Raw genomic sequence first — 17,360 nt, forward strand, 5'->3', positions numbered from 1 at the left:
GGGGCAGTGGGCAGCTGGGTCTCCCTAAAGTGGCTGAGGCTTTGATGGGACCAGGCAGGGGAAATGTATGCTAGGGACCCCAAACCCAATGCAGATTCAAGGGCTGCTCAGTAGCAAAGAGGCAGATTCTCCTTCCATAGGAAGCCAACCACTTCCCAAATATAAGGGCCTGGTTTTAAGTCCCAGCTCTGCCACTTACCACTATGACCATGGGAGGCAGCCACATCTGTCTGAGCCCCAGGCTTCCTCCTCTATAAACAGGATAGGGCTACAAGCCCCCTGTCCTGTGATGAGCCCCTGCGGTCAGCCCCAGTCTGCTCTTTCTCAGCTGCTCTCTGTCCTCCCCTGACCCTTTCTTCTGCCCATTTCTCTCCCTCATGCCCATCTCAGGCTGGCCTGCCTTCTAAAGCTGTCCTGCCTGCAGTGGCCTGGCCCCAGGAGTCTCCAGGTCCTGAGCCCAGAGAGGGTCCAGGCCTTAGGATGAGGGCAGGGTCAGCCCAACTCCGGATGGGGAGCTTGGCTAAGGCCTCTGTGGTCACAGACAGCAGCTTACGCCCTCCTGAGGCTCTCGGTCAGGATCTTACTAGGTCAGTGGCCCTGCCATTTGCTAGGGTGTGATTTGGGGCTCGACTCTTCACACGAAAAATGGGGCTGTGTGCCCCGTCCGGCCTTACTTCAAAAGGGAAATTGCTTCATGACCCCTAGGGAGCAGCTGTGGGAGGCCCGGATGCGTGTAAATGACTGGGAGGCCTTGGGCCCCGTGGCAGGTGGGCGAGGGCAGGTGGCGAGTCCCGCAGAGAATTCACACACAGTTTTCAGGCTCTCGAGTATGGGAAGCCAAACCTTGGCACCTGCCGGTTGATCCTTGGGCCTTCGGCCTCTGTCACAGGGAAGCCACGTGGCTACCAGATGGCGTTGCTGAGAAACCAGGCAGCTGCTGGGAAGCAGCCCCAGCCTGGGCCTGCCTTGTCCCGCTGCTTCCTGGGCAGAGGCGGTGAGCTGTTTGAGACCCAGGACTCACCCCTGGGCCAGAGTTCAGGTCACGACGGGCTTCCATGAGGAGCTGCCCCGGCGTCAGGTCAGTCTTCACACTACCTCTGACTAGCTGTGCACCTGCAGCTGGTGGCGGTCCTTTCTCCTCTAAGGATGGGGGCCGTAACTCTCATCTTCCTGGGTTGTCATAAGGACTGCAAATCAGGTTTGTCAAATGCTAGGCACAGGGCGTGGCATCCACGAATGCTCTTCTTTCCGTGGGGCTGTTTGGGACACTTCCCACTAGCCTGGACTGAGACCCAGGGTCCACAAGGACTTGCTGTCCGGTGGCCGCTCTGTTGGTGGCTCGTCATCCTTGCACACCCCATGATTCTAATGCCAAAGGCCATCTTCACTCTCTGGGGCCTCTTCCAGACCTTTGTTTATTTTCACCACCTGGAAAAATCCAGCACCTTTGAGGCTGACGTCATTGGCCCCGCCCTGCCCCCTGCCACTCCTTGACATCTGCTGGTCTCCTGGGGGCACTTCTGACTTTGGGACGTCCTAGCTTTGTATGATTATCTTGAGGGCTGTTTCCAGGGGCTCTGGGTCTCATCCCTTAGGCCTGGCCACGTGTTTTGCCTTGGCTGCTGAAATGTGAGCGGAGGGAGGTGGGCTTCCAGCTGGAAGGATTTATTTGTCAGTGCAACACTCTCTTCTTCTGCCTCTGAGGTCAGGGGAGCACGGGGATGCAGCCTCCATCAGTCTGGGTCTCTAAGTGACTGGGATCTGTAGAACTGCCCTGCTGACCCACATCGAAAGTGTGGCCAAGGGGAAGAATATGCTTCTGCCGTCAGTCCCGGAGTTTCGGGAGCGCTTGTCTCTGTGGCAGGCAGCCCTCTCCCGACTGCTTCCTACTCCCTGGCTCAGAGCCCCCATCTCCCCCCAGGCCCTGCAGTCACCAGAGGTGCCCGCCATGCCCCGGCCACTCGTCCCCTGGCCTGTCCCTCTGCGGTGGCCTCCTGGTTCCCTGTGCCCCAGCTGCCTCGCCGGAGGCCAGCCATCCTCTGCCACACCTGGCTCACCTCTGAAATAATGAGTGAATGAGCCATTTCTGTTTTCATCCAAATCCCCTGTCACTTGACCGCTGGCCTCTCTCTGTATCAGCCACCCATGTGCTTCCCGGCCCGTGAATTTGGTTGGCATAACTCACCTCTTCGTTTGCCCATAGTCTCATGTCCTGCATCCCACTGTCCCTCCGTCCCCCAGCTGGGCAGAACCCCGACCCTGATGCACCGACCTGGCCGCCCACACCCCGGCTGCTGAGCTCTGCGGGAGAAGCCACGCCCGGGGAGCAGCCGGGGCCTCAGTGCCTGGTTCCCCTGGCCGGCTTTCTCCTGCTCCCCTCCCCACTCGGTTTCACAGAGAAATCCCTCCGCAGGGATGCTCTCAACTTCCTCTCACACAGCAGGCACTGGCTTCCCTGCACCTCTTCCTGTGGGTCACAACGGAGGATGTGTGTGTGTGTGTGTGTATGTGTACTTGATTTTCACCATCTCCTTCCCATCAGCAACTCCCCCCCACTGCAGCACATGCGAATCTTTCTTCCCTGGGCCCCATATGTCCCTTTCAACTACTGCCCCATTCTCCCCTGGGAACGTGTCCCGGATCTGCTGTCCCTGCTTCCCACCCTTTACTCGACACCCAGCGGTACCTGTGAAGGGCCCGCTATGCACCAGGCACCGTGCTAGGCCAAACTGCCCCAAAGTCAGCAGCGATCCCCTCATTGCTGAAACAGAGGCTCTTAGGTTTTCAGTACTGAACTTCCGGGCTGCTCCTTCTCATGGCTTCCCCTTCCTTCTCTGACCCTAAGGTGTTTTCCAAGAAAGGTCTCCAGGACGACTCAGACCCAGTCTGGACGAGAGCTTTTGTTCTCTCCCGCCACAGCAATTATGGCCACTGCAATTGGATCATTAATGGCATCATTAGGAGGTAATGTACACGCAATGACGTGTTAGAATGTAAGCTCTTCGAAGGCAGGACTGTTTTGCCTACTGTTGTATCCAACCATCGGCCCCTCATTGGTGCTCAGCAAATCATTATGGAAAGGGAAAGGTGGGGATCCATGCCTGCCTTTTCTCCCTGGTACCCCCAGCCCCCCAACTGCCACGCCTGTTCAGAGAAGATTTTTGAAGGCTTACTCTGTTCAAGGCTACATTAGCCACCCTGTATACACCATCTCATTGAATCCCCACAACCACCCTCCATGTTACGTTTGGGCAGTGGAGGCCCAGAGAGGTTGTGTAATTTGCCCAAGGTCACACAGGCAGTAAGGGGCTGTGTCATGATCTGATTCCAGGTCTTACTCTGTAGTGAGTTGGATGATGGCCTTCCAAAGTGAAGCCCATGCCCCAGTTCCCAGAACCTGAGAGTGTGACCTTAATTTGGGAAAAGGGTCTTTGCAGTTGTATTCAGTTACAGGTCCAGAGATGAGATCATCTTGGGTTAGAGTAGACCACAAATCCCTTGACCAGGGTCTTTAGAAGAGAAGGGGAGGGGGAGGGAACCTACAGAGAAGGCGGGAGGAAGGCAGGGCTACAAAAACCAAGGCCCACCAAGGCTCACTTGCAGCCACAGCAGCTGGGAGAGGCGTGGATCGGACCCTCCTTCAGAACCTCCAGAAGGAACCCACCCTGCCGACACCCAGGCTTCAGACTTCCGGTCTCCAGAACTCTGAGAGAATACGTTTCTGTTGTTTTTAGCCATGGCAGCCCCAGGAAACGTAGATCCCAGACCACAATGGTGCTGTACTTGGTGCTTCTCACCAGGCCTGGAAGCCAGGGGCCACACGAGGCCCAGGCTGCGTGTCTGGGGCCTGCTCACGTGCCTCCTCTGGGCCTGATGGCTCTGCAGTAAAGCAGCACTCCAGACTCCAAGCATCCCTCCAACTCTGACATTCTACAACCCTCCAGAAAAACCATGAGCCAGGCGAGCAGGGCTATGTTGGGATTTTCAAATTTATTCCAACGTGCTGTGTGTTTTTTTTTTAAAAAATATCCTCAGGCTGAACACTCAGCCGGAGCTGTAATAAAGGCAATTATTATCCTTGTAAAAACCTCTCATTCACAGTACAGATGTAATTTACAACAAAGGTCACACACATCAATACTGAGCATTTTTTTCCTTTTGTACATCAGACTCTGTGCTTTAGACCTGCATGGATTTTTTGTTGAGTTTTTTTCTCTTTTGCACTGATATATACCATACCGACATTGCAAGATGCAAGTGTAGAAACTGGAGTTTAAATAAAATCACAGGCAAGATTACCCCATCCCAATGTGGCTGCTGTACATATCTACAGGACAATTTTTGGAATGTATTGCCATTTAAGAACATAGAAACTCTCTACAGACAAGTTCACATACGGAATACATACACCTTTTAGAAAAAAAAGGCAAATATTTATCTTACAGAGCGCATGTATCTTACATTTGCCTACACGTTTCTTTTTTCTGTTTCTTTTTCTCTTCTTTTTTTTTTTTCTTTAAACACTAGGTTTAGTAAAGTGATCATAAGTGCCGAAGCGGTTTTCTAATGGAAAGCAGACTGGAGCCACAACACGGAAGCAGAATTTGGGGGACAGGCCTTCGGGAGCTTTCTCCCCCTGCTCAATGCTGCAGATCTGTCTCCGAGGCAGGACTTTTGCTTTAAAGGAGGATTTTTCTGGAGAAAGGACTGGAGAGCAGTTCAGCTCAGATATATTGCTGGTTCCTATTCAGAAGTGCAGGGTGAGAATGGAAAGGGGCTCCAGGGATCCGGAAACTAATTCTTTCAGACTTTTTCCCACAGAGGGAGGCAGAGGGACTTCTGGGTCTGGAAGTTGGAGGTGATGGAAGAGGGAGAGTGGGCAGTTTGCTGTTGTCAGCATCCTGGAGGGTCTCTGTGGCTGGGCCAGAGTGCAAGCCATGGGCGGGGGGGGGCCGGGGGGTGGGCCTGGGGAACAGTGCCTCGGAGAGGAACGGGGTTAGTACCCAGAATGGCCCTCAGCTTGCTGAGGGTGGAGGGCATCCTGGAGGGTAGGCCTGGGGGCTAAGTGTCTTGGAATTCCCAACAGAGGACGAGGGCTGGCTCTGAGACCTCTACAGTTTGGTTCCAGCCACAGTGCCAACAGCCAAGGACCAGAGCGAGCCTGGACTGAGGCATGGCTGGCTGGCACATTTCGACAGAGCACCAACAGGTGTCTATGGCAACAAATCAACACTGCTCTTGGTACAGTCCCCCTTAACAGGGACAGGAGCGTCACACGCAAACTGCAGATGTGGAAGTGGTTGGGAGTGGGGCAGGGGGTGCCGGGGAGGGCATGGAGTAAGCGTCCCTTTCCAAATTATGGAGGTGTGTGTGTGCTGGGGCCTCTGTGCTCGGGGGAGCAGGGGTAGAGTCTAGCAGGAGGGGTTAGCACTGTGCCCAGTGATATCTGTCTCAAGCTGGTGGCACTGATTCCATCCCTCTGGGGATCGGTGTGGGGCAGCAACCCTTAAGCCAGATTCTGTTTGTGCATTGTGTCCCTGTCACTGAGAAACGGATCTCTGGTGACTCCCAGTCCCTGTCCCCTCTGCCTGTGCCTGTGGGCCTGGAGTGGCTGTGAGGATTCTCCCCTGGTGGCCACATTGTCCATGACTGGGTCTCCCAGGAAGGAAGCCTCAGTTGGCAGGCTGTCCCAGAACAGGGGAATGACGCCTTGGAGAGCAGGAGTGCATGACTAGGGGGAGAGGCCTGGCCAAGCCCAAGGTCAGGGGCTCCGCGCAGCTAGCAGAAACCCCCATCTGCTACTTTGTAGGTCTGGGCTGGAAGATCTTGCCCAGGAAGGTTTCAAACCTGGGCTGAAGCAATGCCCTTTATCCAGCTCCCAGACCCCAGGGCTAGAAGTGTCCGCTGGTAGGGCTGAGAGGTGAGGGTGAGGGAAGTCTGGGCTGTAACCGGGGCCGGACACCTTCCCACTTCCTGTGAGGCCGAAACAGCGCCAATATAGTCAAGGCTGGGCTTGCTGGCCTTCTCCCCGGGTGGGCGGGAGCCCCAGACTCTGGGCCAGGCAGCTGAGAACTGCCAGCTAACCTCACCCCCAGCACCCTGGAGCCCAGCAGACCCCCAGGGAGGCCCTTCCCTATTGTCCAGTTTGTGTCTTACAGAACCTGGGGCTGGCCTGTCTACTCAGCAGAGGCCAGGGAGGGAAAGGCCCTGAACTGGCAGAGGAGGGGATTAGGGCCTCAACCGGTGTCCTGTCTACACAACTTCAACAACTCAGGAGGCCCCAGGCACAGGATTCACATGGCCTGGCTGAAGACTTGGGACTGGTCAGGGAATTCCGGGCTCTGTAAGGCGGCTTCAGCACCTAGCCCGGGTGGGCCAGGACCATGATCCCTGTGCTTTCTCCCTCTTTGTAGAAACAAAAGTTCTGGAAGGTTGGGAGAAAACCTGCCTCTCCCAGGGCAGGGTAAACACGAGTTCTATATTTCACATTGGGATTTTAATTTCTGGTCATATTATTTTTCTTACAAAGCAGGTTTTTACCCCAGGAAATATAGGGTAGGTTCTTGAGGGAGGAGATGGGGATGAGGGAGGAGACACTGGCTAGGACTGATTGCTCTGGAGAAGAATTCCGTTCACTTAGGACAATACTTCTAGGTCAAGAGAATCTGAGGAGGCTGGGAGAATTACCAAATACCATCGTGTGTGTGTGTGTGTGTGTGTGTGTGTGTGTGTGTGTGTAATTTTTAAAGAGATTTAAGCCAACAAACAGGCCTGGGCAGTTCCCACCAGTCATGGTTTTGGGTATTTCCTGGGGGTAGTGGAGACCTGACAGTGTGTAGGGTGGGGATGAGGGGAGGAATCCAGTCCTGCTGAAAAGAGGTCCAGAAACGGGTCCCTATAACTTCCAGTTCTGAGCACTAGAAAAGCCCAGCCATGGAAGAAATAGGGCCCTTTGAACCCTAGGGACCAAACATGCAACAAAACCCAAGCCCCAGCCTCAGAAATAGCAAGGCAATGCACCTTGGATCTTGACCCCTAGGGGTTGGGCCCTGTCACTTCGGCCTTGTGGGTAGTTTCTAGAACAAGGGAGGCAGCCTGTAGCTGGGGCCCTGAAGCAAGGCCTCAGTTAGGTGCCTTGGGAACTAGGAGATGAACAGTCAGGGCTCCTTTCGCAGCTTAGGGGCTAGGGGTGGGGGTGGGGTGGAGGGGAAGGGTTGAGGGTGGGGGACTGGGGGAATTTGTCAGGATGCCAGGATGGGTCCACAACTCAGGCCACCTGGGTATCAGGGAGCTCTGGGGGAAACCAGCAAGCTCCTACCTCCTATCTGCTCCTCTTATTTGTGTTGAAATCCTAAGAAAGGTAACATTTTCTTTTCCTTAGGAAAAAGAAAACTGGGGTTTTCTGGGCCTGCCTGTGGAGGCTGAGTGGGGTCGCCGTTGCCTGTGGCCTCCTGCCATGGGCCGCTGGCCCTTCTGCTGGCAGTGAGCGTGGCCACTAGCTGGGGTGGAATGGGGTGGAATGAAGCAGCAATAAATAGGAACCATACACATCTGTACATAGGAGTGCTTGCTTTTACATTTAATTATATATTTTTTAAAGTTTCTTTTTTTTTCTCCTTCAGTGCATCCCCCTTTCCCTCAGCAAATGGCTACCTCTTGCCGGCCTTGGGGGGGCGGGGTGGCTGCAGACCACAGTGGCCCAGGCTGAGGCCCCACCTACACCCTTTCTCAAAAAAGCACAAAATATTCACAGCCTCAAACTCCTCGTTTTTTTTGTTTTTTTTTTTATGTGTGCGTGTGTTTTGTTTGTTTCTTTTCAAGCAACAAAAGGTATATAGAAAAAGGCACAGGTAACTGCATACGTGGGAAGATAGAACAGTTGGGGGCTGAGCAGAAGCTGCTTGGACAGATGGACAGACGGGAGAGGGGGCCCATGAGAGCGAGATGATTCGAGGAAGCTGGCTGGAAACGTCTGTTGCTGAACACCGGAAGCCAGATGCTGAAGCAGTCGGAGAGAGGCTAAGTGCTTGGGGGGCCCCTGTCCTTGGGCTGGTGTGGAAGTGCCCCAGGCCCCCCACTTCCTGAGGGCTCGGGGGAGCCCTGACTGGTCCTGGGTTCCCCAGAGAGGTTCCTCCTCCGGGCTGGGAAGCGAGCGGAGGCCTCTGCCAGGCAGCCTATGGAACTGCTGCGGTCCAGGGGCGAGGTGGTGGAGGCCACGGGGTTGGCCAACGTGTGTGGTGACTCCAAGCGGGGGCTCCAGGACTCTGGCCTGTGGCCTTGGGGTAGCCGGGGCGAGGCCTCGTGCGGGGTGCAGGGGCTGTGGGTGGGCACGGGCTCTGCGGGCACCTCAGCCACTCGGGGCTCCCAGTCAGGAGGTCTGCCCAGGCCCCCACTCGTCCTCTCCCCCTCCTTGGGGTAGTCCCTGCCCTCCAGCTCTGACGACAGTGTGAATTTGGATACCTTAGCCACAGGGGACACGGAGGCTGATGAGCTCTCAGTGGGACTCCAGCGGCCTCGCTCCTGGGCCTCCCGGGCCCCTGTCAGATCACTGCCACCTCCTGAGAAGCCACTGACCCAGGCGGCGGTGGGCCCCGGCAGCAGGGTGGGGTGGGCCCCCGGCCGGGCCTGCACCATCTGGATCCCGCCAATGGGAATCAGGGGGCACGGGGCACGGCTCAAGTGCTGGGAGTGCAGAGGGAGGTGGCTGAAGATGTTCTCCTCTGTCCGGGCTGGGGTGTGGCCGTGGAAGTCATGGGGGGCTGAGAAGGGTCGGGAGGAGGGAGGATGAGCAGGGCCAGGTGAGCAGGAGGGACTCCGGGATGCGGCCTTCTGCTGGGGTCAGAAAATAAGACAGGGTAAGGCGAGGGCTGCGTGCTGGCACATGGAGACCCCAAGGCCTAAAGCTGAGGGGTCAGGGGGCTCGCCGGAGACCACACAGGAGTCCTGGCTGAGCTGGGGTGGGAGCTGAGCTCCGACTCCCTGCCCGTGGTGCTTCCCTGTGCTGGTGCGCTCTCTGAGGCGGGCTGTCCCCAGCCCCGCGGTGACCATGAGCACACGAGGTCCCACGGTCTTCGTGCTTCCGGCCAGCGCACCTGACCGCCACGCGCCTGACCCTCTATCTTGGTTCTGCTGCCTCGCCTGTTCCTAGAGTGGTCTTGACCCAACTCTACCCTTGGGTATGAGGTCCCACTCTAGGTTCTTTACCTTCTCCCACCCCATCAGGAATTGTAGTATGACCCCAAAATTAAAGACCAAGGAAAGATTCGCAGCCTGTGTTCCTCCAGGAGCTTGAGCCTCTGATGGTGTCGATGCTGCTGGTAGGGAAGGGTGGCGTTGGGTTATGACAATATGGCGACAGAAAAGGCACTGGGAGGTAAAGGTAAGCTGACAGTGACGGTGTTGCATGGTAGTGGCGGTGATAGGATGGTACTGGGCTGCCAACGTGGCAGCGCTGATGGAGCTGACCCGGCGGTGGCCAGGGCTTGTTAGTGTAGTGAAGGTGGACATGGCGTTGGGGACGGGGACAGTGATGGTGCCAATGGTTTGGCAGGGATGGCGTTGGTTGTGGTGTCTCTGAGGCTGCTGGTGACAGGGCTGTTGGAGATGTGGGGTTGGGGGGCTGGGAGGGGAATGGCACCAGCATTTTTCCGCCTGCATCCAAGGCCAGCCCCAGAGCCCACACTCTGCTGCTTCTGAGGCCACCCTGGCTGACTTCGGGGGCCCGGGCATGGTGCCTGCCCCAGGAGGAGCCCCCCAAACCTCTGCTATGTTGTTAGCAATCACCGAGCTGGCAGGGCTGTGTAGCTATGGGTCTGATGCCTCAGGGAGGAGTGCAGGAGTGCACTGAGTGCCACCCCCCCCCCCCCGCCCCTCCCGGATCAGGGACGAGCAGCCCAGCCGCTCAGGGGCAGGAACTCACCCACGTGGAGGCGCAGGTCTCGGGGCTTCTGCCAAGAAGCTTGTGAGGTAGAGGCGCGGGCAGGTAGAGAGCCCGCGGGGCCAGCCCCGAGCCCGGGCCGCGTTCGCCTGCTGAGGGGCTGCCCGGCCCAGCCCAGGCCCACTTTCCTGGCAGCGCTGACCGTGGCGGTGAGTCGGCCTGGCCCGGGGACCGTCTCCTGGTGGGTGAGTGTCTGGGGGGGCCCGGGTCTGGGGCTCCCTTGCGTTCGGGGGGCGGATGCGCTCGAGAGGGCAGTTCTCTTCCTGGGGGGTGGGAGGTGAGAGGAGATAGCTCGAGTCGTGGAGACCCACAAGGGAGAGGGCCCGTCTGGGGGCCAGGCGGGCTGGGGGTGGAGGCCTGTGGCTCTCGGGCCGGTGAGTGTCGCTGGGGAGACGAGTCGCTTTTGCTTAGTGAGTGTTTGTGGGTCAGTTGTGGGCGGCTGCCTGCTTCTTTGCTTGGGGACCATGGCCTCCTTGGGGACACAGCCTTGGAGCTCAGGGCTGAGCCTGTGTCCTTCTCCACGGGGCCCAAAGGGGCCGGTCCCAGCCGGGGGAGGCACAGGGCGCTTTGGCTGGACACGGAGCAGCTGCCGGCTGCCAAGTGCTCGGCTTCCAACCCCGAGCTGCCCCGCGTGGCCTGGCCGCCCGGGGTGGCATCTGGGGGCTGAGGGCCCGGACCGGGGGGGGAGTCTGCCGGCAGCAGGGCCGGCGGGCCAGGTGGGGGTGCGTCTGAGGCTGGTCCCGGGGGCTCGTCCTGGCTCTCCTCTCCGTCGTCATCCTCGTCTTCGTCCGGGTCCGAGTCCGAGTCCGAGTCCTCCAGGTCTGAAAACTGGTGCTCCGCCACGGCCTCCGAGCCCTCCCGCCCTTCTGAGTCCGGGAACGGGTCATCACTGGGTCCTGAGGGGTGGACAAAGGAGACCCCGGGGTCACAGCCATCCCCACACGCCGCCCTCTGTGCCTGGGTCCCTGTTTGCAAGCCGGGCCTGATCGTTGTGGTCATGGCTCGAGCTTGTGGAGAGAATGGGGGCCACCACAGCTATGGGAACACTTCATCAGGAGTCCCAGTGAACACCAGTTACCTTGTCATCCACCCTGTGCCAGGTTCCTTCTAAGACCTTCACGCGTGTTAATTTATCTAGTCCTCAAATGATCTCGGGAGGTCGGCATTGTTCTTATCTTCATGTTACAGATGAGGGAACCAAGGTAAGCAAGATTAAGTAGCTCGCTCAAATAAGATAAGTCCTAGGGCTGGGACTGAACCCTAGCAAAGGAGACAAGCTTTTTGTTAGTTTGCCTCTTCACTAGGATGTCAGTGCTGGCTCCCCGCTGAGCCTGTGAAGTCACCTTGCTGTGCTGTCATCTCCCCCTCTGTCAAATGAATGTGACCGTCTCACCTCCCTCACTGGCTTGGCCAGGAGGAGTAAACACAAACCTGGCACAGAGAAATGGCTCAAATAACCACGACCCCGCAATACGTTCATGAAGAAATCTATCATCCTGGGACCCAGCAGCCAGGCTGGCCGGCCCAGCAGCTCCGGCCGTGCTCAGTCTAAACACACATCTGCCACCATGGCCAGGCTGCTGCTGGCTGGCCCAGCAGCATCGGGCAGGTGGCAGGTGTGGGCCTCTGGGGGGTGGGGGTGGGGGGCGGTGGCTAAGCTGGCCTCAGACGGCAGAGCATAGTCCCATCCCTGCTGCTCTTGTCCGAAGGACCTGTTGCACTTGCAGAATTCCTGCCACCCCCAGCCAGGAGGGAATGGAGCTCTGGAATACCTCCTGGTCTGGCTGCTGGTGGGGCAGCCCCGACCAGCTGGGTCACTTCGAACATGACACCAGTCTAGTGTGGGCATCTCTGAGATGGGCAGCAGTCAGGACTCGGGAGAGAGCTCTGCTAACATCTGGTCCACCTGTCAGGCTCCTGAGGGTTTGGGTCCTGCCAGTTCCTCTCCGGGCGTATCGCCAGCCCCACCGCTTCACTTGGACACACCAGCACCCATTCCACCACTGACCAAGAAAGCTGGACACACATGCTCACTCGGACTACGGCTGCAGCCGGGCTTCCAAACTCCACCATGCCCAGCGGCCCTGGGCCTGGAAAGCCTAGTGTTCATGCTTCTGAATAGCTCAGCATGCAGCGGTTAAGATGCCTGAAGTGGATGACAGTGGGTCAAAAACCATGGGGTGAAACTGGGGTTGGCAGGTGAAGGGCAGGCCAAGGGACCAAAGGCAGGGTCTCCTGGCAGCCAGGAGCAGAGAGAAGGCAGGAGGGATGTGGATGGGGGGAGGAGAGTATGCAAAACACATAGTTGCAGTGCCCCAGGCCCTGCCTCAGACCTATTTCAGACCCAGCGGTTAGCCTAGCCTCACCCCTCATTTACATATGGGGAAATCCAGGCCCAGAGGGGGCAAGGCCTTCCTCCCCAAGATCAGCCAAGGAATAGTGGCTGAGTCAGGACTAAGGTTTACAACCCTTGCATTATTATACTGCCAGTATAAAAATGATGTTTATGCACCGAGCAGCAGGAAATTGTCTGGGTTTGGATCCCAGCTTTACCCTTCCTTGCTGTGTGATGCTGTATAATTGACTTTATGTTCAGTTTCCTCATCTATAAAATGGGGGTAAGAGCAATAAAAGTCACCTCATGAAGCTGGTGGGAGGATCGTGAGGGTCTGACACATAGTAAGTACCCAATAAAACTTAGCAGGTATCTCAAGTACCCCCATACCCCAAGCAGATTATCAGCATTGCAAACATCTCACGGTTGATGGTCAGAGCAGTAATTCTACTAGTGAGGGAGAGTCAAGACCAGTATCCCCTTGATATCCAGCAGGGAGGGCTCCTAAACAGCCTCTTTACCAATGAGGATGTGGAGGCCCAGAGTGGCCTGCCCTAGGCACCCAAAGGAGGAATGATGGAAGCCAAGGGTCCCCTGCCCAGAACACGGTTCTCCAGGCCCCATGCACCCGGGCTCCTGCAGGGCTGTATAGGATGCCCTTGCCAGGGGGGCCCACCCCCAGCACCCCCCATGGCGCTACCAGTCCACTGCTGGGATCACCGGCAAGGCTCCATCCACAAAGCCCAGCCAGCTCCAGGCCTGGGACCAAGGAGGAGATGCAGAACGAAGCCTGTGAGGGCGCTGAGGGGGCCTGGCCACACGGTGGCGCTGGTGCCCAACCTCCTCACTGTCAGGGGCGGGGCTGCGGCGGGGACCTGGTCACAGGGAGGCAGTGGTTTCCAGGCTGTGCTCCCCAGAGCCACTTGGTGTCTAGCAGACAGGCTCCTCCCCGAACCTTCCTCATCATCATGGGAAGTGGCAACTCCGTCCTTCCACTTTCTTAAGCCATAAACCTCGGACTCATCCTTGGCTCCTTTTTTCTCTTTTTTCTCATGCCACCACCAGTAGTCCCCCTTTGTGGTAGCAAAACCTGTCGGCTCCACATGCTGAATGTTTCCAGAACCCTACCACTTCTCCCCACCTCCACCCAGTCCAAGCCAACGTGTGCTCGGCCTGACGACTGCCTCCAGCCGCATCCCTTCTTGACCATCCTCTGCACACAGAGTCACTGAAAGTTGGGGGGACATTGCTGCACTGCCAAGCCCGTCCCTTGACCTTCATGGCCTTGTTCTCTGAGTTCATCTCCCCCCACTTGGGTCCTCGGGGGCTCTGGACCTTCTGTTCCCTCTGCGGGGAGAGCCCTTCCCCAGGCCCCCGGCCCCACCCCTGCCAGCTTCCTCACCCCTCCCTTCATGTTCTCTGCTCACACCTACCAGAGTGAACCCTCCCCACATCTCCCAGCCCCTCACTCACATTTTTGCTTCCTACTCACTGACCCTGCCCTATTCCGCATTTGTTCACTGCCCTGCTCCCTTCGAGAATATAAGCTTCCAGAATAAAACATAGTTCTATTCACTGTGGGATCTCCAGCAGCCCGAACAGAGCCTGGGACAGGCTCAGTAATTATTTCTAGAACAAATATGCACTGATTTTATCCTCAGACAAGGTGGGTATGGTTATCCTTTTTTGCCTCATTGGGAAAATGAGATTGGGAGAGGGGCAGGGACCAGCCCTGGGTCCCCAGGGGACCCTCCGTGAGGTACAAGTTGCAACCTCTTGACTCTCACCCAGGGCGGGCTCTGCACTCGGGCTCTGGCTCCCCCAGTCCAGCCCACCAGGCCCTGGGATGGTGTGCAGCCAGCATTTTGTGTGACCTTGAGCAGCCGCCTTTACCTGTCTGAGCTTTGCTTTCCTCAACCTAAAATGGGGCAACACAAGTTTCTACTGCTAGTTATGAGGACTCAGTGAGACAACAGGTATAAGTGGCCTAACGTGCATTCTGGATAAGCACGGTAACCCCACATTCTCATTTTGTGGCAACAGCCCCATGTTCATTGTGTTCAGTTCAGTAGAGGTGATTTATTCCTCCTAAAAGGAAATGTGCTTTAACTCTTTTGTAAGACTGTAAATAGATCTTGAAATCATAAAAACAAAGACACACGCACACATACACGCACACATACACACCCCCCTTTGTCACACTCTAAATCCTGATTCTGATTTTAGGGAATCTGGCCAAAGGGTTGCTGGGTGCAGGAGGAATGACCCTAGCCTCCCTGACCTCCCTTTGCCCGGGGTGGGGAGGGGGAGACACTGTCCACCTGCCACAGTCCGTCTGGCCTCCTCCCTGGAAGCTGTGGCTGACCAGGGCCTTTGACTCCCCCTCTCCTCTGCTGGGGTTTTTCAGAAGTAGGCTCTAATGTGCCTCTTGCTGATGGAGGACTTTGGCCAGGGTGCGGTGCTGGGGGTGTGGGATGAGATGGGGAGGTGGCAAGGGGCTGTCAGGTCTGACTTTGGCTCTCTTGAAAGCTTCCCAAGTTCGAAAAGGCCCAGGTGTCAGGCTCAGGCCCAGAGTATGGAGGTGTGGGTGAGGGTGTGGGAGTGTGTAAGTGTGTACGTCACAGTGTCACCGGGAGGATTTATGAGAGAATTCACAGCACGTGGTTACAACGCGCCTGCCACGGAGTGGGTGCTCGGGCAATGTTGACTACGATTACTCATGTGCTAGTTTATTCAACACACATTCACTGAGCACCTGCAAGGTGTCAGGCACGCCACCTCCTTGGTAGATGGTAACGCACACTCACTAGGACGGCACAGCATGGACTGTAGTGTTTGGAGAGGAGGGGGCGACCCCCCCTGTAAATTTAACCTTTCTCTCCCAGTAGGTGGGAAAACTGGAGGGGAGGGCCTGGAAGCCCGAGAGGAGAGAGCAGGGAGAGGAGGACAGAAGGGAAGGGAGGGCATGGGGACAGGTGGGGGGGCAGGCAGAGGAAGAGGGGGAGACGGCGAGGGGGGAAGAGGCAGGGAGGAGGGAGTCGGCAGTTGGTTACCTTCTTCGGCTTCCTGCTCCTCCAGCACCCCTGTCTCTTGGCACTTTTTGCTGTGGGCCTTCGACTTCATGTGCTTAGTCAGATTCCCTGGAAGGAAATGAGAAGGGACTCAGCCTCGGCCGTGAGGCAGGGGGCCAGCGTGGGCTCGCAGATGCAGTGCCTGGCGGGCAGGCTGTGGCTTTGAAGACCTGTCAGGGCCCCTTGGGCTGCAGGGGCTGAGCCCTGCAGGGGGGGGCGGGACATCCCTGCGCCCAGGTGCTCAGGCTGGGAGGAGCCACACAGCTACCAATCAGGACAGTACCCAGGAGCTGGGGGAGGGTGGGGAGGGGGCCGGGAGAGGGCAGAGGGTGTAATGAGGAAGCGAGCTGCTGGTTAAAAAACAAACAAAAAAGAAATTAAAAAGACAGCTCATGTGTAATAGGTTTTTCCGCTTTGGGTTTAACTCTGAGCCCAGCAGCTAGTGACCCTCAAGGAGCAGGATTTTTGGCCTTCTCAGATGCTGGGATGCCCAGAGGGCCCCTGTTAACCGATGACCTGGGTGGGTACTGAGGATGCCCTTCCGACTGAGGCCACACATCGTGGAACCCACAGGGTTTAGGAAGAGGAACCATGACAAAGTTACTGTTAGAAACGGAGAAAGAGCGGAAGGTGTAGGGAAGTCTGCTGGACAGGGACCTGTGAGCCACAAAGCTGGGGCTCAAGCCCTGCCTTCCTTAGAGAAGTCATGTCCTGGGCCTCCGTTTCCCCCAGGTCACTGTGCTGTGCAGACACAGGCAGGGAGGGCTGGGCAAAGGCTCTGCTCACTCCATCCCTGACTCTGCCCTCAGCGGTCCGTCCAGCCCCACAGCTGATGAGCAGGGGCGGCAGGTCTGCCATAAACCTCTGCGGGCAGGAGCACCCTGGGAAGGAGAGGCAGAGCACCCCAGATGCCTCAGGATGTTCCTTTGGGCTCAGCAGCCACCTCCAAATTGTGATGGTCTCACTGTGGCCTGCAGATTGCTACATTTGCTCATGATGGCTCATATAATAATCCTAAGTGCCCCGAGTCAGGTGCTCTGTTTCACTGAACTTATTAGTTGGCAGGTTTGACTAGATGGATGGAAGAGAGAAGAATGGACACTTGAACGATGCATGGAGAGACTGGTGGGTGGATGGATGGATAGATGGGTAAGTGGATAAGAGGAAAAATGGAGTGAAGGAAGAACAGGAAGAATATGGACAGATGGACAGGGCACTGGATGGAGAGACAGATGGGGAATAGATGGTTAGATGAAAAAAATAAATAGGAGGATAGTTGGAAAATGAGCTCATAAACAGGTGGGAAGCTGGAGAACTGGAGAGGAGGAGAGAGGCAGGGGTGAGTGGGAGAGTGGCTGGTGGGGTTGTAAGGGTGAGGGGCTACATGCAAGAGGGGCAGACAGGAGGATAAAAGACTGGGCAGGTGGATGGAAGGATGGACTGGTGGGAGGACAGACGTGAGAATAGGAGGAACAGACAGGATGAGAGAAGAAATGGAAAGATACATGGATAGGAAGACAAACTAGGAGATGGGAGAAATGGCTAGACGGGAGGATGGATGGATGGATGGATGGATGGATGGATGGATGGATGGATGGATGGATGGGTGGGTGGGTAGGTGGGTGGATGGGTGGATGGGTGGGTGGGTGGATGGGTGGATGGGTGGATGGGTGGGTGGATGGATGGATGGATGGATGGATGGGTGGATGGATGGATGGATAGGTGGATGGATGGATGGGTGGGTGGATGGGTGGATGGGTGGATGGGTGGGTGGATGGGTGGATGGGTGGATGGGTGGGTGGGTGGGTGGGTGGGTGGGTGGGTGGATGGGTGGATGGGTGGATGGGTGGGTGGGTGGGTGGGTGGGTGGTTGGGTGGGTGGGTGGATGGGTGGATGGGTGGATGGGTGGGTGGATGGATGGATGGGTGGATGGGTGGGTGGATGGGTGGGTGGATGGATGGGTGGATGGATGGGTGGATGGGTGGGTGGGTGGGTGGATGTGTGGATGGGTGGGTG

At 57.0% G+C, this 17,360-nt stretch overlaps 1 protein-coding gene across 8 annotated transcripts in view; it reads right to left on the reverse strand.

The window, feature by feature from the left end:
• Window positions 1-3,974: 3,974 nt before the first annotated feature.
• HIVEP3 (HIVEP zinc finger 3) overlaps window positions 3,975-17,360 on the reverse strand; it is a 480,349-nt gene continuing 466,963 nt past the window's right edge. For all 8 annotated transcript variants that reach the window (XM_027607320.2, XM_027607348.2, XM_027607357.2 and 5 more), the window contains 3 exons: window positions 15,326-15,412; window positions 9,920-10,833; window positions 3,975-8,832 (listed from right to left, as the gene is read on the reverse strand). In XM_027607320.2, coding sequence (XP_027463121.1) covers window positions 8,020-8,832; window positions 9,920-10,833; window positions 15,326-15,412 — 1,814 coding nt within the window. In that variant the 3' untranslated portion in view covers window positions 3,975-8,019. The remainder of the gene's footprint in view (window positions 8,833-9,919; window positions 10,834-15,325; window positions 15,413-17,360) is intronic.

Source organism: Zalophus californianus, chromosome 4 (assembly GCF_009762305.2).
Source record: "Zalophus californianus isolate mZalCal1 chromosome 4, mZalCal1.pri.v2, whole genome shotgun sequence".
Lineage (NCBI taxonomy): Eukaryota > Metazoa > Chordata > Mammalia > Carnivora > Otariidae > Zalophus > Zalophus californianus.